At 44.5% G+C, this 18,175-nt stretch overlaps 1 protein-coding gene across 2 annotated transcripts in view; it reads right to left on the bottom strand.

The window, feature by feature from the left end:
• Positions 1-10,979, bottom strand: part of SHCBP1 (SHC binding and spindle associated 1) — a 31,405-nt gene extending 20,426 nt beyond the window's left edge. For both annotated transcript variants that reach the window (XM_024199721.2, XM_024199722.2), the window contains exons 1-5: positions 10,804-10,979; positions 8,142-8,318; positions 7,250-7,365; positions 3,472-3,680; positions 2,051-2,143 (exon numbers count right to left, since the gene is read on the bottom strand). In XM_024199721.2, coding sequence (XP_024055489.2) covers positions 2,051-2,143; positions 3,472-3,680; positions 7,250-7,365; positions 8,142-8,318; positions 10,804-10,942 — 734 coding nt within the window. In that variant the 5' untranslated portion in view covers positions 10,943-10,979. The remainder of the gene's footprint in view (positions 1-2,050; positions 2,144-3,471; positions 3,681-7,249; positions 7,366-8,141; positions 8,319-10,803) is intronic.
• Positions 10,980-18,175: the final 7,196 nt, after the last annotated feature.

The raw sequence follows: 18,175 nt of genomic DNA, 5'->3' as shown, positions 1-18,175 counted from the left end.
TGCTTGATTGCAACAGACAGACAGTAAAGTAGTACAAAAACCTCACAGCTAAAACAACTGTGTGGAGATAGTGTTATAAGATGCAGTATGCCTGGCGACAACACGTGAATATACTTTAGAGTAGGTGAGGAACTAAAGATAGTTGATTTTTTAATGTAATATAGAAAGGTACACTACTTAAAGAAAACAATGGAAACTGTACCTAAGTTGACCCTAAAATGTGTACTCTCAATTTTAAAACTGATCACTCTGTAGATTTATACAGTAGAACCTCAGAGTTACGAACACCAGATTTACGAACTGACTAGTCAATCACACACCTCATTGGGACCCAGAAATATGCAGTCAGGCAGCAGAGACCAAAAAAAAGGAAAATACATTACAATACTGCGTTAAACATAAACTACTAAAAAAATAAAGGGAAAGTTAAAAGCAGCATTTTTCTTCTGCCATAGTAAAGTTTCAAAACTGTATTAAGTCAATGTTCAGTTGTAAACTTTTGAAAGAACCAACATAACATTTTGTTACGAACATTTCAGAGTTACGAACAACCTCAATTCCTGAGGTGTTTGTAACTCTGAGGTTTTGCTGTAAAACTAAATGATTTTTACCAAGCTTCAATAAAATACTTTACAAAGAATTATTTACCTGTTTTACAAGACCAGAACTTATATTTAAAAATGAAATAAAATCATAGATAAAATTTGCAGTGCGAGGACTGTCTGCTTCAATTAATTTAAGCTCATGGAAAACCTTCTGAATAAGAATGTAAAAAATTGCTTGTCTACAGGGATAGAAGGATATGTTACTGCTACTTATCAATTGACACATCGGTGCTTATATCAGAGCAGAAGAGTATATAAACTTCAATGTGGCTCAGAGTACAGGCTTTGCTTCAAGCATGGTGTTGGGAATGAGAAAGGAAAATATTTACTCTTCATTGCAATACAAAGCTGAAGCATTATGGTTCCCTTTTGGGTCCTCTCTAAAAATGCTTCTACTCCCATCTCAGCCCATTAGCTACCCTTAAAAAAAAGTCTGATTGCATGTGATTACATTCCAGTTTCATTTGATGCAAAGTTTTTTTCCTCCAAGGAAAAAAAAGCAACTCCTTCCATCTGCCTCCCCATCTGTTGGCAATGTAGAAGCAGAAACACATAAGAAATATTTATTTCCACATGTAACATTTCCAGACCTCAAAACATTTCCTCCCAGTTTGTATCAACATGGCCCAGGTATAACATGGAACTGAACTGTCATAATCAATTCCATTTCAAAGAATCACCATTTCAGAGTCATCATTGTATCAAAACTGAATTGGCATGCAATATGCATTCCTGAATTCCTATTCTAAATAATTATATGCAGAAAAAAAGGGATTGAGCAAAACAGGCATGAAAATCATTGACAGACGTATCATCAAATATGAGGAAAAAGCCCTAGAGAATTTGTAAAGCTACTTTCCAGCGATTCATTTCAGGTATTTAAAAAACGAGTTTCTAATATATTTCCAGAACGTGCCCTTGTGCGCTGTTGAAGTTCCATATGGCTGGATGGTATTAAAAAGCCACATTCAGAAAAATCTAATACAAAGTAATCCCACTGGGGAAAGAATACACGTCTCCTTCAGCGTCACTAGGGGTTTTTTCTTTTAAGTTTTCCTCTATATTCTGTTCTATTTGGGTTCTTATTCCACACCCAGAGGTATCTGAGCGTGTCACACTAGTCTTAATTAGGATTACACTTACACACTTGAAGTCAAACTAGTCTTATGTTTGAAAGAGGCTATACCTGGTTTTGGAACGCCATCTAATGGAAGGAAGAGGGTTGTGCCAAAAAAAGGCTAAGAAGAAAATAACTGACAATGAAGTTGCTTGTTTCCCCTGGATCTTTCCAAATACAAGATTTCTAGCGACTGATGGTAAGCTGAAGCTGCAATGGCCTTGCTTTGCCAACTAAGAGTTTTGTATGAATTTTGTTTTGTCGGTCACTACTCCCATGCATCTCCTTCCAGCATTTTTTAAACTAAATGTTAAATAAAGTCACTTACAGTCTCAGTCGAGGTTCAACACATCTGACAAAATAATCGAAGTCATCCTCATCCTCTTCATCCCAACTCCTCCAGATGTGCTGGTAGAAAAACCTTTTGAAATAAAGCAAGTAGTTAAGAGTGCACTGTACATTGATGAATCCAGAGTCACTTTAACAAAAGTTAGGACTGAAAATAGAAATGCAATAAATTGAGGAAGACATCTCAAAATATCACACCTCTCTAATTCGCATATCACCCTCCTCCAGGCTATTCAGTACACAGAATTTCCTGATATTCCTTGTCCGCTGCAAACAACGTGGGTAAAGTTTTCAAAAATTCCCTGAATGACTTAAGAGCATAAGTCCCATTGATTTTGACTAAACTTATGCTAAGCACCTAAGTTACTTTTTGAAAATAGGACTTACATTGCTATGTGACTTAGGCATTTTTGAAAATTTTGCCATCTGTCGCTCCAATTCAAATTCTTCCACTGGCCTCCTCTCACCTTCCACATTAAGTTTAGCATCCTCACCCTTCAAATGCTCCTTCTGGGCTTTGAGTTTATCAGACATCTATTAGCCATCACAAAAGCAGGATCCAGGAGCAGCATCCAGGGTCTTGGATTTTCACTGGGACATTGTCCTGGCGAGTGGGGCCTCTCACCTTAGTTTTAGTCTTCAAGTTCAGTCCTTGTGGCTATTACTAATCAATTTCTCTAAACCTTACAAAGTGTGTGTGTGTGTGCGCGTGTGTATGTATGTATCGGAGGGCGGGGAAAGAGGAGAAGTACAGGAGAAAGAAAGGAAAAGCGATCTTAAAGGAAGAGCTAGAAAATAAGTAGGGTATGTAGAGATGCATCAGAGAAACTGCAAATAAGGGAGATGTAGTGTGCACACGGCAGGGAAAGAAAGAATGAGATCGGGGAGAGAAAAGAAAAACTAAAAACACTGCAGGGAAAGATACACCACAATGAATTATAGGGGGGAAAAGGCAGAAAAAGTGCAGTGAACGGAGGAGGTGAGAAGGTCTAGTAAAAGCAAGAACAGAGCGAGCTACATCTTTTAAACTTCGTAGAAAATTATTTGGTAATGCGCTACAATGAAACCCAGCATGCACATTTGATTCCTTGTGACATAGCAACATTGTTGTTTTTCTTCTGGTCAGTCAGCTTAGCTCTTGGGCTAGCAGCCATCAGGTTTACTTCTAAAGCCTAGGTCAACGTAGCCCCAGGAATGGTCTCAAGAATTCACAAAGATGGGTGTATACCAAAAGCTCTTTCTGACTGGACACTAACAACATCTTTTACTATAGGTTCATGTATGAAACCCATATACATTATTTATTGTAGCTCAGATGTGATGCCTAAACTATCTGACTCTTTTAAAATTAAAGAAATAATAGTTCAGGAGACAATTAGCCATTCATGAACATTTTCCTACCTGACATGCTCTATGGCCAGGGCTGTCTGGTCAAACTCTCCAGATTCATCAAACACAACCCACAGCTCCTGCACTGGTAACTGATGCTTCTTCAGCTCCAAGAGCTCTTGCATGCACTCCAAGGTAAAGGTGCTAACATGGGAGTCACACAGGAAAGGTTCACTGAGCCGAACCACTGCTTTCAGAGTGGAGTACTCCACATCCACAACCTGATATGAACAACACAGCTATTAGGGTGCTTTAGACAGAACAGTATTTACAACCGGAAAAGCCAAAACAACACACATTCAGTCTTATTATAGAAGCCAATCAGCAACTTTGTTAAAGCATGAAGTTTTTTTAAACACGACATGGCATTTTATTCCAGAGATGTCTGAGCATGCATATTTGAAATTATAACCCCAAAACAAGCTTCACTGCTCAGCAAATATATACATATACATACACTGCTTTCCATCTTCAAAGGACTGTACAAACACAGCCTCATAATGTCCCTGGGAGGACAGGAAGTTACTATCTTCTTTTTACACAGGCAAGGGTTAAGGGCCTGATTTTTGGATATGCCAAGTACCTGGCAGCTCCCATTGACTTTACTTGGAGCTGAGGGTGCTCTGAAAAAAATCAGGACCCAAGTGCCTTGCAGCAGCCCACACAGTGGCAGAGCCAGGAATAGCAAGAATTCCTGTGCACTAATCCCATATTTAGCCCAGTAGGCTGCCATGCCCTTTGGCTGGAAAGTGCTTCAACAGGCACCAAATGTATCATGGAGAATCCTAAAGCATGTCAATCCTTGCCCTCTAATTTAAGGAGAGGACAAAGCTGATCAAATGCAGGTCTATGTTGCTGGAAAACACAAACAACTTGGGCTCCTTTATAAAGACAAACCACCAATATGTTTGCATGCATCTACATATTTTAAGATCATAGTTTACTTGCAGGTGTTTTAAGTGTGGGATGGGGATAGCATTTCCCTTTTTTAAATGAGAGTTAAAAGTTTAAAATCAGGTTCATGTAGAAGGTTCACACAAAAACAACATGGCTCTGACAGGCCTTATGAGGCCCAGCAAAGCAGGGTTCCCCTCTTGCAGACTTTAGCATGGCCATAAGCAGCAGGAGTGCACACATGAGGGGCAGTGAGGAATTATACCTGGCTGAGACAGGGGGATTAGAGGTAAAAACCTTAATACGTAGAAAACTGGTTTAGGTTTAACATTCAGATAATAAGGCTGAATTTCTACATCCTGCTCTAGGCTTGCCTCCCTGTGTCCCAGCTTCCATTCCTCTCTGTACACCTCCATCATAGAATCGCAGAAAGGCTGGGCTGGAAGGGGCCTCAAGAAGTCACCAAGTCCATACCCCTGTGCTGAGGCAGGACAAACAATATCAGGACCACGTCTGACAGATTTGTCTAACCTGTTCTTAAAAAACTCCAATTTTCCCATTCCAGTTCTCAACTATTCTTATAGCTAGGAAGTTTTTCCTAGTAGCTCACCCGAATCTCCCTTCTGCAAGCTAAGCAGATTTCTTTTGTCCTACCCTCAGTGGACACAGAACAATTGATCACTGTCCTCTTTATAACAACCTTCTACAAACTCATGCCCCCATGTCCAGCCCTCTCTTCTGTAGACTAAACACATCCAGTGCTTTCATTCTTTCCTCACAGGTCATGTTTTCCAAACCTCTCCTCTGGACTCTCTCCGGTTTGCCCACATCTTTAATAAAAGTGTAGTGTCCAGAACTGGACACAGGATGTCTGAGGTCATGTCAACACTACAGGCATTATAGCGGCATAGCTCTGCCGCTGTCACCTTGTAGTATAAACAGACTATAGCGACAGAAGGGTTTGTATCATGGTAGGCACTCCACCTTCCAGAGCAATGAGAGTTAGGTTGACAGAAGTGTTCGTCCATCCACCTAACTGCATCTACACCAGGGGTTAGGTCGGCAGAGCTACGGCACTCGGGGGTGCAGATTTTTCACAGCCCTGAGCGCTGCAGCTGTCGACCCAAGTTTTAAGCATAGACCAGGTCTCACAGACACTTCTGTTAATAGACCACAGAATGACACTTGCCTTTTTTGCCACAGCATCTCACTGTTGACCCATTCAACTTGTGATCCACTGTAGCCCCCAGATACTTTTCTGCAGTACTGCTGCCTAGCCAGTTTTCTCCCCATTTTGTAGTTGTGCATTTGATTTTTCCTTCTTAGGTGTCGTACTTTGCACTTGGTCTTTATTAAAATTCATCTGGTTGATTTCAGACCAACTCTCCAATGTGTCAAAATTATTCTGAATTCTAATCCTGTCCTTCAACGTGCTTTCAACCCCTCCCAGCATTACTCATATAAAATTTGCAGATGAGAATCTGTACTCCATCATTCAAGTCATTAATGAAAACAGAACAATACCAGACCCACGACACATCCCTGCAAGTCTTGATAAGTCCTCCTAGTTTGACAGCAAGGCATTGATAGCTCCTCTTTGGGTATGTCTACCCCTGCGGCTGACCCATTCCAGCCAGCTCAGGCTCGCAGGGCTCAGGCGCCTTGGGACCCTCCCATCTCACAGCGGAAGTCTACACAGCAATGAAACAGCCCCATAGTCTGAGCCCTGTGAGCGCAAATCGGCTAGCATGGATTAGCTGCAGGTGTCTAGTTGCTGTGTAGACATACCCTTTGAGTACAAAGCAACAGAGGGTCCTGTGGCACCTTTAAGACTAACAGAAGTATTGGGAGCATAAGCTTTGCACTTGCATCTGAAGAAGTGAGGTTCTTACCCACGAAAGCTTATGCTCCCAATACTTCTGTTAGTCTTAAAGGTGCCACAGGACCCTCTGTTGCTTTTTACAGATTCAGACTAACACGGCTACCCCTCTGACCTTTGAGTATAATTTTTCTAACCGAAGGTTGCCAACCCCTGCCCTAAAGTCACATCCTTGAAGGACTGATACTATCATTGAAGCAGATCTAGCTCATTACAAAAGACCACAATGCCATGCATTTGTTTATATAAGAGAATACTAAAAAAAAAATTCAACTCAATACCATCCTTACTAGTATAATACAAAAAATAACATTCAAACAGAAGATAAGCAATTTCTAAGACCAAGGAAACAGAGAAGGAAAATTCCATGTTGACACCATCTTTTCTGGTCTTAGAAACTGCAAAGAGTGCCTAGAAGGTGAAATCTATTTAAATTCAGGCTTTTATAGGTTCAACAGTTTTTTATTCAGTAGAACCAGGTGCAAAACTGACAGATAGAACCAGAGTGCAAATTGTTTTCACAAAGTCCCAGCCAGTAAAATAAAAATGCAGCCCGTACAGCTGCAGCTCTGTAAAGTAAGAGAGGCAGTCCTGTGGATAATTATTTATAGTACAGCAGCCTAGCAGACCCAATCAGTGCCCCATTGTGCTAGGCAGTGGACGCACAATAAGACAGTCCTGGCCCCAAACAACTTACAATCTGCACAAAATGCGTTACAATCATGAGGGCTAACAATTAACTGCATCTCATCTGACTGTCAATGGTAAGTTTCTACATGTCACAAGTTGTTCTCCTGCATTCTCATGTCCAAGAGACACTAGGACTGAAGTCACTGCAAGCAGTTAAATAGCTTCTCGCCTAATGCTCTATCCTCCACACTGAGAATTAGATGTGAAAAATATGCTATTTTCTATCAGCTCATAAACTTTTAATTAAAAGGAAGTGATTTGCCTGTTAACAGTGGAGTAAAGTGATGTTAATTGGAGACAAATGTCTAGCAACTGAATTACATTTACCTCGACCAGCACCTCAAACACATTAGTGCGCCAGATTGCTTGCCATCCAGATGGTTCAAGGACCTTCTCTAAGTACTCAGCTGTGAATTCTTTTACCTCAGAGGCCTTGCAGTCAGCTAAAATTAAATTAAAATCACTTACAATATGTATTTATGCAATAAAAGGACAAAAGGAATCAAGTTCATACATGAGCAATTAAAGGGAAGCTGAACAGAATGGGGTTTTAGTGTTCCTTCATTATGTCAGAAGTTGTCTTCAACTTTGTTCTGCTCAGTCTTTTTATTATTTGTATTGCTGAAGTGCCTGAGATTCCTAATCACAAACCAGGACCCCCCGGTGCTTGGTGTTGTATAAACAGCGAACAAAAAGACAGTCCCTGCCCCCAAACAGCTTAGACCAGAGGACTGGAGAACTACCAAAAGGTGCCCCCTCAGCCCCCCAAAAGCTTCACAAAAAGAGCAACTGCCCACTTGACCGCCAACATCTCTCAATTATGCCACTGGAGTTAAATAAGTGGCGGGGGGAGGAAGACACTGTTTTAATTAGTCTTATCAAAAATCCTTCCCCCTTTCAATTGTTCAGACTTCAGTCTCTTGGGATGTCAAAATCCACCAGGTCTAGTCCTCCAGCTAAAAGCGTTTGTTATGTCATGATATTTTTAATGTAAAAGTAAAAGTTTAAGGATGTTTAGAGTCTCAACTCCATCATTAATTGACCTCTCCTGCATCTCTGCCACTAGTCTAGATCCTCTGTAGTTACCACGCTATGGATGGAGGATGGTGCAATTTAAAAGGAGGACAAATATATACAGCTTAAAACTGAATCATCAGGAAAAGTCAGCACTACAGAGATCATGACAAGAGGGAATTTTAGAAGCAGAAAGGTCACTCACCCAAGATGTAATCCTGATAGGCTTTAAATCGCTCATAAAACAAAAGGTGATTTGTTTGGAACGTGTCTGGGAAAAGCACATTCCCATCTGGCACAATCCTTCCTAAAATGGTCCCTGATTTGTCACGACTCCCATAATCACTGCAGCTGTCATCATCATCATCATCTTGGAACAACTCTGAAGGAAAAAAAAGTCAGAACCTCAACTCAAGTACTGTTCACTCTTTCATTCCTATCCCAGGGATCTACTGCTAAGTGCAAAATCCATGCATGCCTCCTCTCTAGACCATATGTTAATTTACTATTGGAATGGTGGTTAAATAGCTAATTAGTTTTTCCATTTTTCAGGGATACACACACTTGCCAAAACAGGGTCTCCCTATCTATTGGATACAGACCCAAACAGGATTTGTAAAACTGAGATTATGCCTTTTTTTCCCCAATAGGTGTAGTATAGAGAAGGTCTGAAAGGCTTTTGCTAGTAGAATGGATTTCCCCCACTACTTTTTAGGTTGGGAATATCAGGACTGGCAAGCCTGGTTTGGCTGGATGACCTCTTGGGACAAGGTCCACCTCTTGGAAGGGTGCGCAATCCACTTCATAACTGAAAGGCAGAGATGTTAAATTACATACATGTGACTGTCGACCCCACCCCACAACGTTCACTAGTCACTGAATAAGCTTTAATAAGACATACAAAATCAAACCTAGCTGAAAGTATCTTCCCCTCAATAGTTCAGTTTTCAGTCTCTAGTGCATGTCAGTTTCACCAGTTCACTTGTCACCCCAGGCTTTCTACACTAGAGACTAGAATGGTTTCTAACAACCAATTCAAGCACAAATACACCTCCACCCCGATAGAATGCAGTCCCCGAGAGCCAAAAAAATCTTACCACGTTACAGGTGAAACCGCGTTATATCCAACTTGCTTTGATCCGCCGGAGTGCGCAGCCCCGCCCCCCGGAGCACTGCTTAACCACGTTATATCCAAATTCGTGTTATATCGGGGTAGAGGTGTAGTTCAGTCTGCCCATGCTAGTGATGCTGACTTCTGAGCCAGTGCAGTTTTGTCCAAGGTCCACTGCTCAGCCATTTCAACTGCAATGCCTTCTAGCAGCTATCGCACAGTTCCCCACAAGTCTGCCACAAACAGCGTATTCTGTGAAACTCGAAAAAGCTACCATGATCTGTGGGACCGGGCTTATCTGAACCATGCTAGTACCATCCACACAAGCACAGACTGAACATGTGCTCATTCTGCTGTAAGCAATGAGACACAGTGGATGAGGCACCGGACTGGGAGTCAGGAGCCCAGGGTTCCATCCCCAATTTGGCGGCTATGTGACCTTGGGCAATCACTTCATCTCTGTGCCTGTTTCTCCTCCCATTCTTTTTCTATCTGCCTTGTTTTGACTGTACGCTTATGAGGGCAGGTATTGCAGCTTCCCATGTATTAGTACAGTGCCTGGCTTAGTGGGTCCCCGATCTATTAGAACTTCTAGAATGCTGACACATGTAACCCATCCGGATCACTTGTGTGTGGACGCAAATCTTTTACAAGTGTTCCATGGGGACCAAACATTCATAGTAAATTGCTATAGTGTAAACAAGATCTGAACTTCTGATGTAAAAACACAAAAAACTGACTAAGGCCTTTATACATCACAAAGTAGAAGAAAGGACATTGCCCTTTTTAAAAAACACAGCTTCTGTACGTGGATTATCCACACATGGAGTTAATGGGGAACAACTTCACATGTAAATAACCTTTAAAAGTTCCTAGCTGCACTGGTGGCCTCAAGCTTGTTAAGGACCTTCCAGAATGCTACCCACCACTCAGCACCCCACCCACATCAATGAGGTGTTAATGTTAGAGCCATATAAACAATCACAGTTTGGACAGGCCCAAACTGAACAGCTGTACGCCAGGTCTTTCCTAGCCAGGAGCAGCATAGGCTATACATGGTTAAATCATCAGCACATGAGCAACCTGCAATTACAGGTGCCATGGACACAGCAGAAAGGAACATTTCATAGCCTTTGGGGGGAAAGCAGGAGAAGAGAATCCCCCCTTTCCCTACCCACTAGGATCAAAAATGCAAAGGTCCTACCACCGCCTGCCGGGTTTTGATGGGCATAGTGAATGGACACAGAGGCGAATGTCCTGGGAAGGTGTTTCAGGCAGACACCCACGGATACTGAAGAAGAGCTGTGTGTAATCTCAAAACTTGTCTCTCTCACAAACAGCAGTTGGTCCTCACTACCGCACCACCTTGTCTCTCTGATATCCTAGGCCCGACAAGCTACACCACCACAGCATACACTCATTGAGACTGTCCCTTAAACTTCAACAATCTTCCGACAGTTTATCACGCTGACAACAACCGTTTGTAACTGACCTGGAGAGCTGGGCGGGGACAGAAAAGAAACGCAGGAGGAAACCCCTAGGACTGGAAAGTAAATTGCAGACCAGGGGCTGAAGGGCAGGTTGCAGGGAAACTACAGATTCCAGGGGTCGGGGAGAGTAGATCTAGGGTGGGGGAGTCCGAGGAAGTATTGAAGCACAGGGTGCAAGTTCCGGGGGGAAGTACAAGGGAGGGCGAGTGTGGGGAGCCGGGGGAAATATGCTCCCGAGGAGTACAAACGGGGGCGGGGGAATATACCTTGCTGCAGGCCCTGCACGTCCTCCTGCAGCCCGACACCGCCAGCCGCCGGGGCCAGCTCCGGCCCTTCCCCACCCTCCTTCTTCTCTTCCTCCTCGCCGTGCACCGCCAGCACCGGCTCAGGCTCCCCCTGCGCCATGACGAACGGCTGCTCCGCGCTCCCCAGCCTCACCCAGTCTCGGAAATTTCAAACTTTCCCGGCAGCGCTCCCGTCCCCGATGTAAGCACGGTGGAGGATTCTGATTGGTCGCAAGGCGCAGCGGGCGTTGTGGGAGCCAATCGGCAGCGGGCAGATACCCCTGTGGAACGTTGACCTGTGGAAAGTGTCGCAGGATTCCAATCGCCGGGAAGGCGGAAGGCGTCGGATGGCCGGGGCGGCCAGGGGCCTGCTCGGGGACGGGGCGAGGTGGGGGTGAGCTGTGTGAAGCTGCAGCCACGCGCGCTGTGTGGGCGGGGGCTGGCAGCGCGGTACCGTGCTTTGCACCCACCACAGGGGCCTGTTTCCCTTTCCTTCTAATGCCGCGGTTACCCCACGTTTACCAGACCGGTTATAATGGCAGTTAACAAAAATGAAATATTAACTTGGATCAAGCAACTTTCATCCCAAAGTGTTGCACAAACACATGCCAGGCAGCCAATTCTGGAGTGGGGGCAAAACCCGAAGGGAGCACAGCAGGCTGTGATCCAGCCTCACTGGGTAGGAATGAAATCATATATTCAAGATGTGGTGGGTGAGGAAATATCCTTTATTGCGGGGGTTCGCAACCTTTTTCTCTCTGAGGCTCCCCTCCATGTGCTATAAAAATTCCAGGGCCCAGTGAGAGGGGCCTTGTGCATAGGTGTAGATTGATTTCTATACATGGGGGGGGAGGGACAGGGACAGGGTAGGGTTACCATACGTCCAGATTTCCCCGGACATGTCCGGCTTTTTGGTCCTCAAATCCCTGTCCAGGAGAATTCCAAAAAGCCAAACATGTCCGGGAAAATAGGGAGGCATGGTAAGGGGACCCCGACTGCAAATGGCTGCAGCAAAACTTACAACTCGCTATCTGCAGGAGCACAGAGGTGGCGGGCGGCATCCGAGCACACAGCCGCCTCCTTCCCGGGCTCCAACTTTCCCGGCTCCCGCCCCTCTCCACCACGGCGGGGGCCGAAGCAACTTCCCCAGCGCAGCAGTAGCCGGAGCCCAGGGGGCGGGAGGGAGGAGGGGGAATGCAGGGTGCTCACGGGAGGGGGCAGAGTTGGGGCGGGGCCGGGGCCCCCGTGGAGTATCCTCTTTTTTCAGTGTTGAAATATGGTAACCCTAGGGCAGGGGCCAGTGGTCTAGGGAGGGAGTGCCACCTCCACCCCCTGACTCACCTCAGCAGGCCACCCACCTGTCTGGGTTGGGGGGAGCAACCAAAAATTATAACTCAAAGTCGGGGGCTTTGCTCAAAAGTTTGAAAACAGCGTAGGGCCCGGGGCTGAGTGCAGGCAGGGGGGTAGCTCACGTTACAGGGAAGAGGTTGCTAGGGGCTGTGTGCAGACAGGGGGTAGCTCAAGGAGCTGAGCCCAGGCCACTCTTACCAGCGGCTTCTGCAGGAGCAAAGGAGGCTGGGACTCAGGAGCTGAGGACCAGCATCAACCCAGGGCACCAGCAGGAGAGGAGGGAATGCTGCGGCTGCCTGCTCTATGGCACTAGAGAGAGCAGCAGCTGCCCCACACTGCCCAGTGTAACGGCAAAAACAGCAGCCAGCACATTTCCCCACCAATAGCAGTTACCTACTGAGCCTACTCAGTGCTGGTGAGAGTGCTCAGTAGAACCAAGATAGGAAATTCTGCCAGGGAGCTTCAGTCCTGCACCTCCCGGGCGCCAGGGATCGGGGCTTCAGCCCTGCCCCTCCCAGCTTCAGCCCCGTGGGGGACGCCGGCGGGGATCAGGGCTTCAGCCCTGCGCCTCTCAGCTAGAGTCCCGCTGGGGGCGCTAGGGCTCGGGATCTGGGTTTCAGCTGCGGGGCCCCACAGCCCCCTTGAAAGGGCTCGCGGACCTCCAGTTGAGAACCGCTGCTTTATTGGACCAACTTCTGTTGGTGAGACAGACAAGCTTTTGAGCTAAACAGAGCACATATGTAGGACCCATGGATCGTGAAAAGTATGTTCTGGTGGGGTATTGATCATTGTAGCAGTGGAGATGGGGACCACAACCCTCCCCCTCACCCCCTTCTGGCCTTCAAACAAGCTCCCAACCTCTCCAAGCTCATCCTCAGAGCCAAACTTGTTCTGGTCTCCTATGTTTAAAAAGGATGAACTCAAACTGGAACAGGTACAGAGAAGGGCCACTAGGATGATCCGAGGAATGGAAAACCTTTCCTATGAAAGGAGACTCGAGGAGCTCGGTTTGTTTAGCCTAACCAAAAGAAGGCAGAGGGGAGATATGATTGCTCTCTTTAAATATATCAGAAGGATAAATACCAGGGAGGGAGAGGAATTATTCCAGCTCAGTACTAATGTGGACACGAGAACAAATGGATATAAACTGGCCGTGGGGAAGTTTAGGCTTGAAATTAGACGAAGGTTTCTAACCATCAGAGGGGTGAAATTTTGGAACAGCCTTCCGAGGGAAACGGTGGGGGCAAAAGACCTGTCTGGCTTCAAGATTAGGCTAGATAAGTTTATGAAGGGAATGGTTTGAGGGGATAACGTGATTTTAGTCAATTAGGCAATAACGTGCCATCGCTGGTAAAATGAGGATCCGGCTGGAGAATCTTGCCTATATGCTCGGGGTTCTACTGATCGCCATATTTGGGGTCGGGAAGGAATTTTCCTCCAGGGTAGATTGGCAGAGGCCCTGGAGGTTTTTCGCCTTCCTCCGCAGCATACGGCCGGGGTCGCAAGCTGGAGGATTCTCTGCGATTTGAAGTCTTTAAATCACGATCTGGAGACTTCAACAGCTGAGTTAAGGGAAAGTGGGTGGGTCAGCTTATGTGGCCTGCATCATGCGGGAGGTCAGACTAGATGACCATAATGGTCCCTTCTGACCTTAAAGTCTATGAGTCTATAAACTTCCCACAGACCAGGACTCACCAACTCAAAGCCGCACCACATTCTGTCAGAACAACAGCTGCAAAACCTGCACACACATCTCCATTGCTACAATGATCAATACTCCCCACAACACACGTTTCAAGATCCATGGGTCCTACACATGCCTATCAAAATATCCACTGAAATCAGATCTTCAGCAAATCCAAGACAATTGAGAGACATGGATAAAATTTATACTAAGAGCCCTGACCATGAGGCTCTTGTAGGGAAATAACAGTTAGATTACTGACAAAAATGAGTAAATCAGGGTGAAATTCACACCTGTGCAGAGGTCCTATGTACCCTACAAATCCCACTTACGCCCAATGCTGAGATCGTTACAGGGATTTAAGGGATGCACGGGCATTGTGCTGGTCCTCTGCACTAGGGTGAATTTCACCCTCAGTGCAGAAATGTCAGACTCATAAGACGACACATTCCTGTCAATAAAATGTTCATGCTTCTTTCTATGATATCCAGGCAGCAAAGTTTTGCACAAGATGTAATCAGTCTGCTTGGCAGATAAACAAGCAGAGCATTACAGTATTTTAGTCTGAAGGAGAAGAAAACATAAGGATTTCTCAGAATCAGCCAACAGCTAGACAACCTCAGTCTAGCCTTTCCTTTTTAGGTGAAAGTGGGAAGCGTTTATAATGTGCAGAACATGATGTTCCAAGAGCAATCTGAATCAAAAATTCCAGAGATTTTTACTGATGGTTCCAATTTAAATGTACAGCTGATTGAACAGTTTTGTTATTGCTATAAAAGACCCTCATGGTTAGGGTTCCTCATATAAGTTTTATCCAAATATCTAAATTGTTCCATTTTTTACAGTCCATCTCTGACTTCACTAGGTTTAAGCATTCTTCTTGCAAATATTTTAATGGGTAGTCTTCTTCTTTCCTATGTTATGTTACTTTCTACCTGCCACAAAAACAAATCATTTTATACACAAAGGAATTAATGCATTTTGTTGGTTGAATCAAATTCATCCTCAAAATAGGACTTTAGTGGAATTTAACTTGTGCATAAACCTTGAGTTGACTTCCATGCTCAGGAGTGAATTTCACCCCAAACTCAAAAGCCCTGTATGCCCCTTCTTGATGTGGGCTCCACGTAGAACCTTGGAAAGATCATTTGGGGGCAGATTCTTTGATTGTTCCAAAGGACTGGTCAAGAGTCTAGAGTGAATATCTCCGACATTAACAAAGGTTAAATTCAAAACAAGGTGGACAAAGGTACAGTTAAACAGGCAGAGTCCAGTTATCGAATCCTGTGGATAAAAGGAGGTGACTAGCGCTAGTTATAGCAAGAGACCTTTTGGACAGGTAGAAACAAAAAGTGGAGAAAAAGGTACCTGAGATAAGAACATAAGAACGGCCATACTGGGTCATACCAAAGGTCCATCCAGCTCAGTATCCTGTCTTCCAACAGTGGTCAATGCCAGGTGTTTCAGAAGGAATGAACAGAACAAGTAATCATCCAAGTGATCCATCCCCCATTGCCCATTCCCAACTACTGGCAAACAGAGGCTACGGACACCATCCCTGCTCATCCTGGCTAATACCCATTGAATGACCTATCCTCCATGAATTTATCTAGTTCTTTTTTGAACCCTGGTATAGTCTCTAGCAAAGAGTTCCACAGATTGACTGTGTGAAGAAATATTTCCTTTTGTTTGTTTTAACCTGCTGCCTATTAATTTCATTTGGTGACCCCTAGTTCTTGTGTTATGAGGAGGAGTAAATATCACTTCCTTTTTTTACTTTCTCCACACCAGTCATGATTTTATAGACCTCCATCATATCCCCCCTTAGTCGTCTCTTTTCCAAGCTGAAAAGCCCCAGTCTTATTACAATGGGAAAATGTGCTAGCCAACCAAGAAAAATACTTTCAGATAGTATCATATGCAGCACTAAAGGTAACAAAAATAAGGGTATCAATGTCCAGTGGAGCAAACCATTGATCACACAGAAAGTTGGTACCTCAGCACAGTTTAATACTGGATGGGACAGTTTTGCTTACAAAATAGTTTTGTAACTGTGCTACAGCTGTGTTTGCAGGACTGTTTTCCAAATCAGTGTTGCATTCTGCTAATGTGGGCTGGGTTCTAGAAGAGTTATTTCTGGAAATGAAGGTATCTCAAGTCAGTTACATACAAACTAAATAACAATGGGCCCAAAACAAACCTCTGGAGCAACAACTGAGTTTAGGTGAGTGGAGCTATTTTTAGGTTAATGGAGATATAATATGATTTACACTACACTATTTTGCCAGTGCCTCCTTAAATAACAATTTAAGATTATTTGCAGACTGGGGCCTAAATTTCCCTTTCCGTGCACTCTGCGTCATCCTTTACATCAATGCAAAATGAGTGTAGTGGGTGTGAAACGCTACCAGATCAAAAAGGTAGCATTAGGGGGAAAGCGGGAGATATAATATACTTAGACTTCAGCAAGGCTTTTGACACTGTCCCACATGACATTCTGATAAGCTGTAGAAATGTGGGCTTGACAGAACTACCATTAAGTTGATACATAATTGGTTAAACAACTGCAAACAAAGAGTAAGTGTTAATGGAATGATGTCAGATTGGAGGGAGGTCTCAAGTGGGGTTCCACAGGGATCTGTCCTGGGTCCAGTGTTGTTTAACATCTTTATTGCAGAGGACACAAAGCTGGATGGGGGAAGGGTGCCAACACTTTGGAAGATAAAGCTAAAATTCAATGGGATCGTGATAAATTGGAAAACTGGGCTATAGACAACAAAATGAAATTTAACAAAGACAAATGTAAGGTGCTACACTTACGGAAGAAAAACCAATGCACAAATACAAAATGGGGGGAAACTGCCTGGCAGCAGCACTGCTGCGAAGGATCTGGGAGTTGTGGTGGATCACAACCTGAACATGAGTCAGCACTGCAATGCTGTTGCAAAAAAAGCAAATGCGGTTTTAGGTTGCATTAACAGAGGCATAGCATGCAAGACATGGGAGGTAATAGTACTGCTCTACTTGGCGCTGGTTTGCCCTCAGTTGGATTTTGGTCATCTATGTATAGAAAGGATGGAAAGGACCCAGAGGCGAGTAACAAAGATGAACAAAGGGATGCAATGCAAGCCATATGAGCAAAGGCTGAAGGAACTGGGTATGTTTGGTTTGGAAAAGAGGAGGCAGTTGCTGTGCCTGGAGCAGCGACCCAGAGCAGCTGGCATGAGAAGCAGCTGGTCCCACCCTCTCTGCTCCCCGCCCAGGCCCAGCTGCCAGGAATAGGAGCCGAGCATGCCGGGGGGCAGCCGCAGCAGGAGGACAGAGCCCCTCTCTCGTCCCCCTGGCAGGACAATCTGGGGAGGCACTTTACCCCGCACGCCCCCCCCCCCCACTAGGGATGTAAAAGTTTAACCGGCTAACCGATAAGCATCAGTCTTATCAGTTTTGGTTAACTATTAAACTCCGCTGCTGCCCTGCACCCGGGATCCTGGCAGCCAGGACCCTGGGCGCAGGGCCGGCAGAACTCCTTAATGGTTAACTGTTTAACTGATAGAATGTTAATAGGTTAAACGGTTACTATTTTAAAACCCTATTTACATCCCTACCCCCTATGCGTCACCTCTGCCTGAGGGTATGTCTACACTTAAAACTCTGCAAGTGGTGCAGCTGCACCACTGTAGCACTTCAGAGTAGATACTATGTACACCGATGGAAGGTTTCTCCTGTCGGCATAGGTACTCCATCTAGGTCAACAGAAGTATTCTTCCATTGAACTAGTGCTGTCTACACATGCGATTAGGTCAGTACAGCTACATCGCTCAGGGGCATGGATTTTTCTATACTGATGTAAATTTCTAGTATAGATCAGGCCTGGATATCTATATGTTTATTACTATCATATATGTGTTTTCTCAAACTCATTGTTTAATTGATATCACCAAGACCATGGCCCCGATCATACAAACACTTGCACACATGCTTAGCTTTAAGTGTATGCATAGTAGTCCTATTGAGTCCAATAATTGACCAAGGCCACAATAAGAAAAAGACCAAAGCTGCAATGCCTATTTATTGTAAATCTCTACCATAATCCTATAATAAAATAAATATTAGGAGAACTAAATATATCTGGTTCTGATCCTGCAAAGACTTAAGCATGTGAATAATTTTACACACCCAGTCCTGATGTCAATGGGACTAATCAGATCTGCAGTCACGCATATGTGCTTAAATTTTTGTAGTATTGGGGCCTTAGAAATTAACAATAAATACATCCTTTTAAAATAATGCCATTGTTGTAGTATAAAGAGGATACAGGAG

This window comes from Terrapene carolina, unplaced genomic scaffold, assembly GCF_002925995.2.
Source record: "Terrapene carolina triunguis isolate 2854851 unplaced genomic scaffold, T_m_triunguis-2.0 Scaffold130, whole genome shotgun sequence".
Lineage (NCBI taxonomy): Eukaryota > Metazoa > Chordata > Testudines > Emydidae > Terrapene > Terrapene triunguis.
The sequence above is the reverse complement of the archived record's forward strand: the minus strand, read 5'-3'. Positions and strand labels throughout refer to the sequence as shown.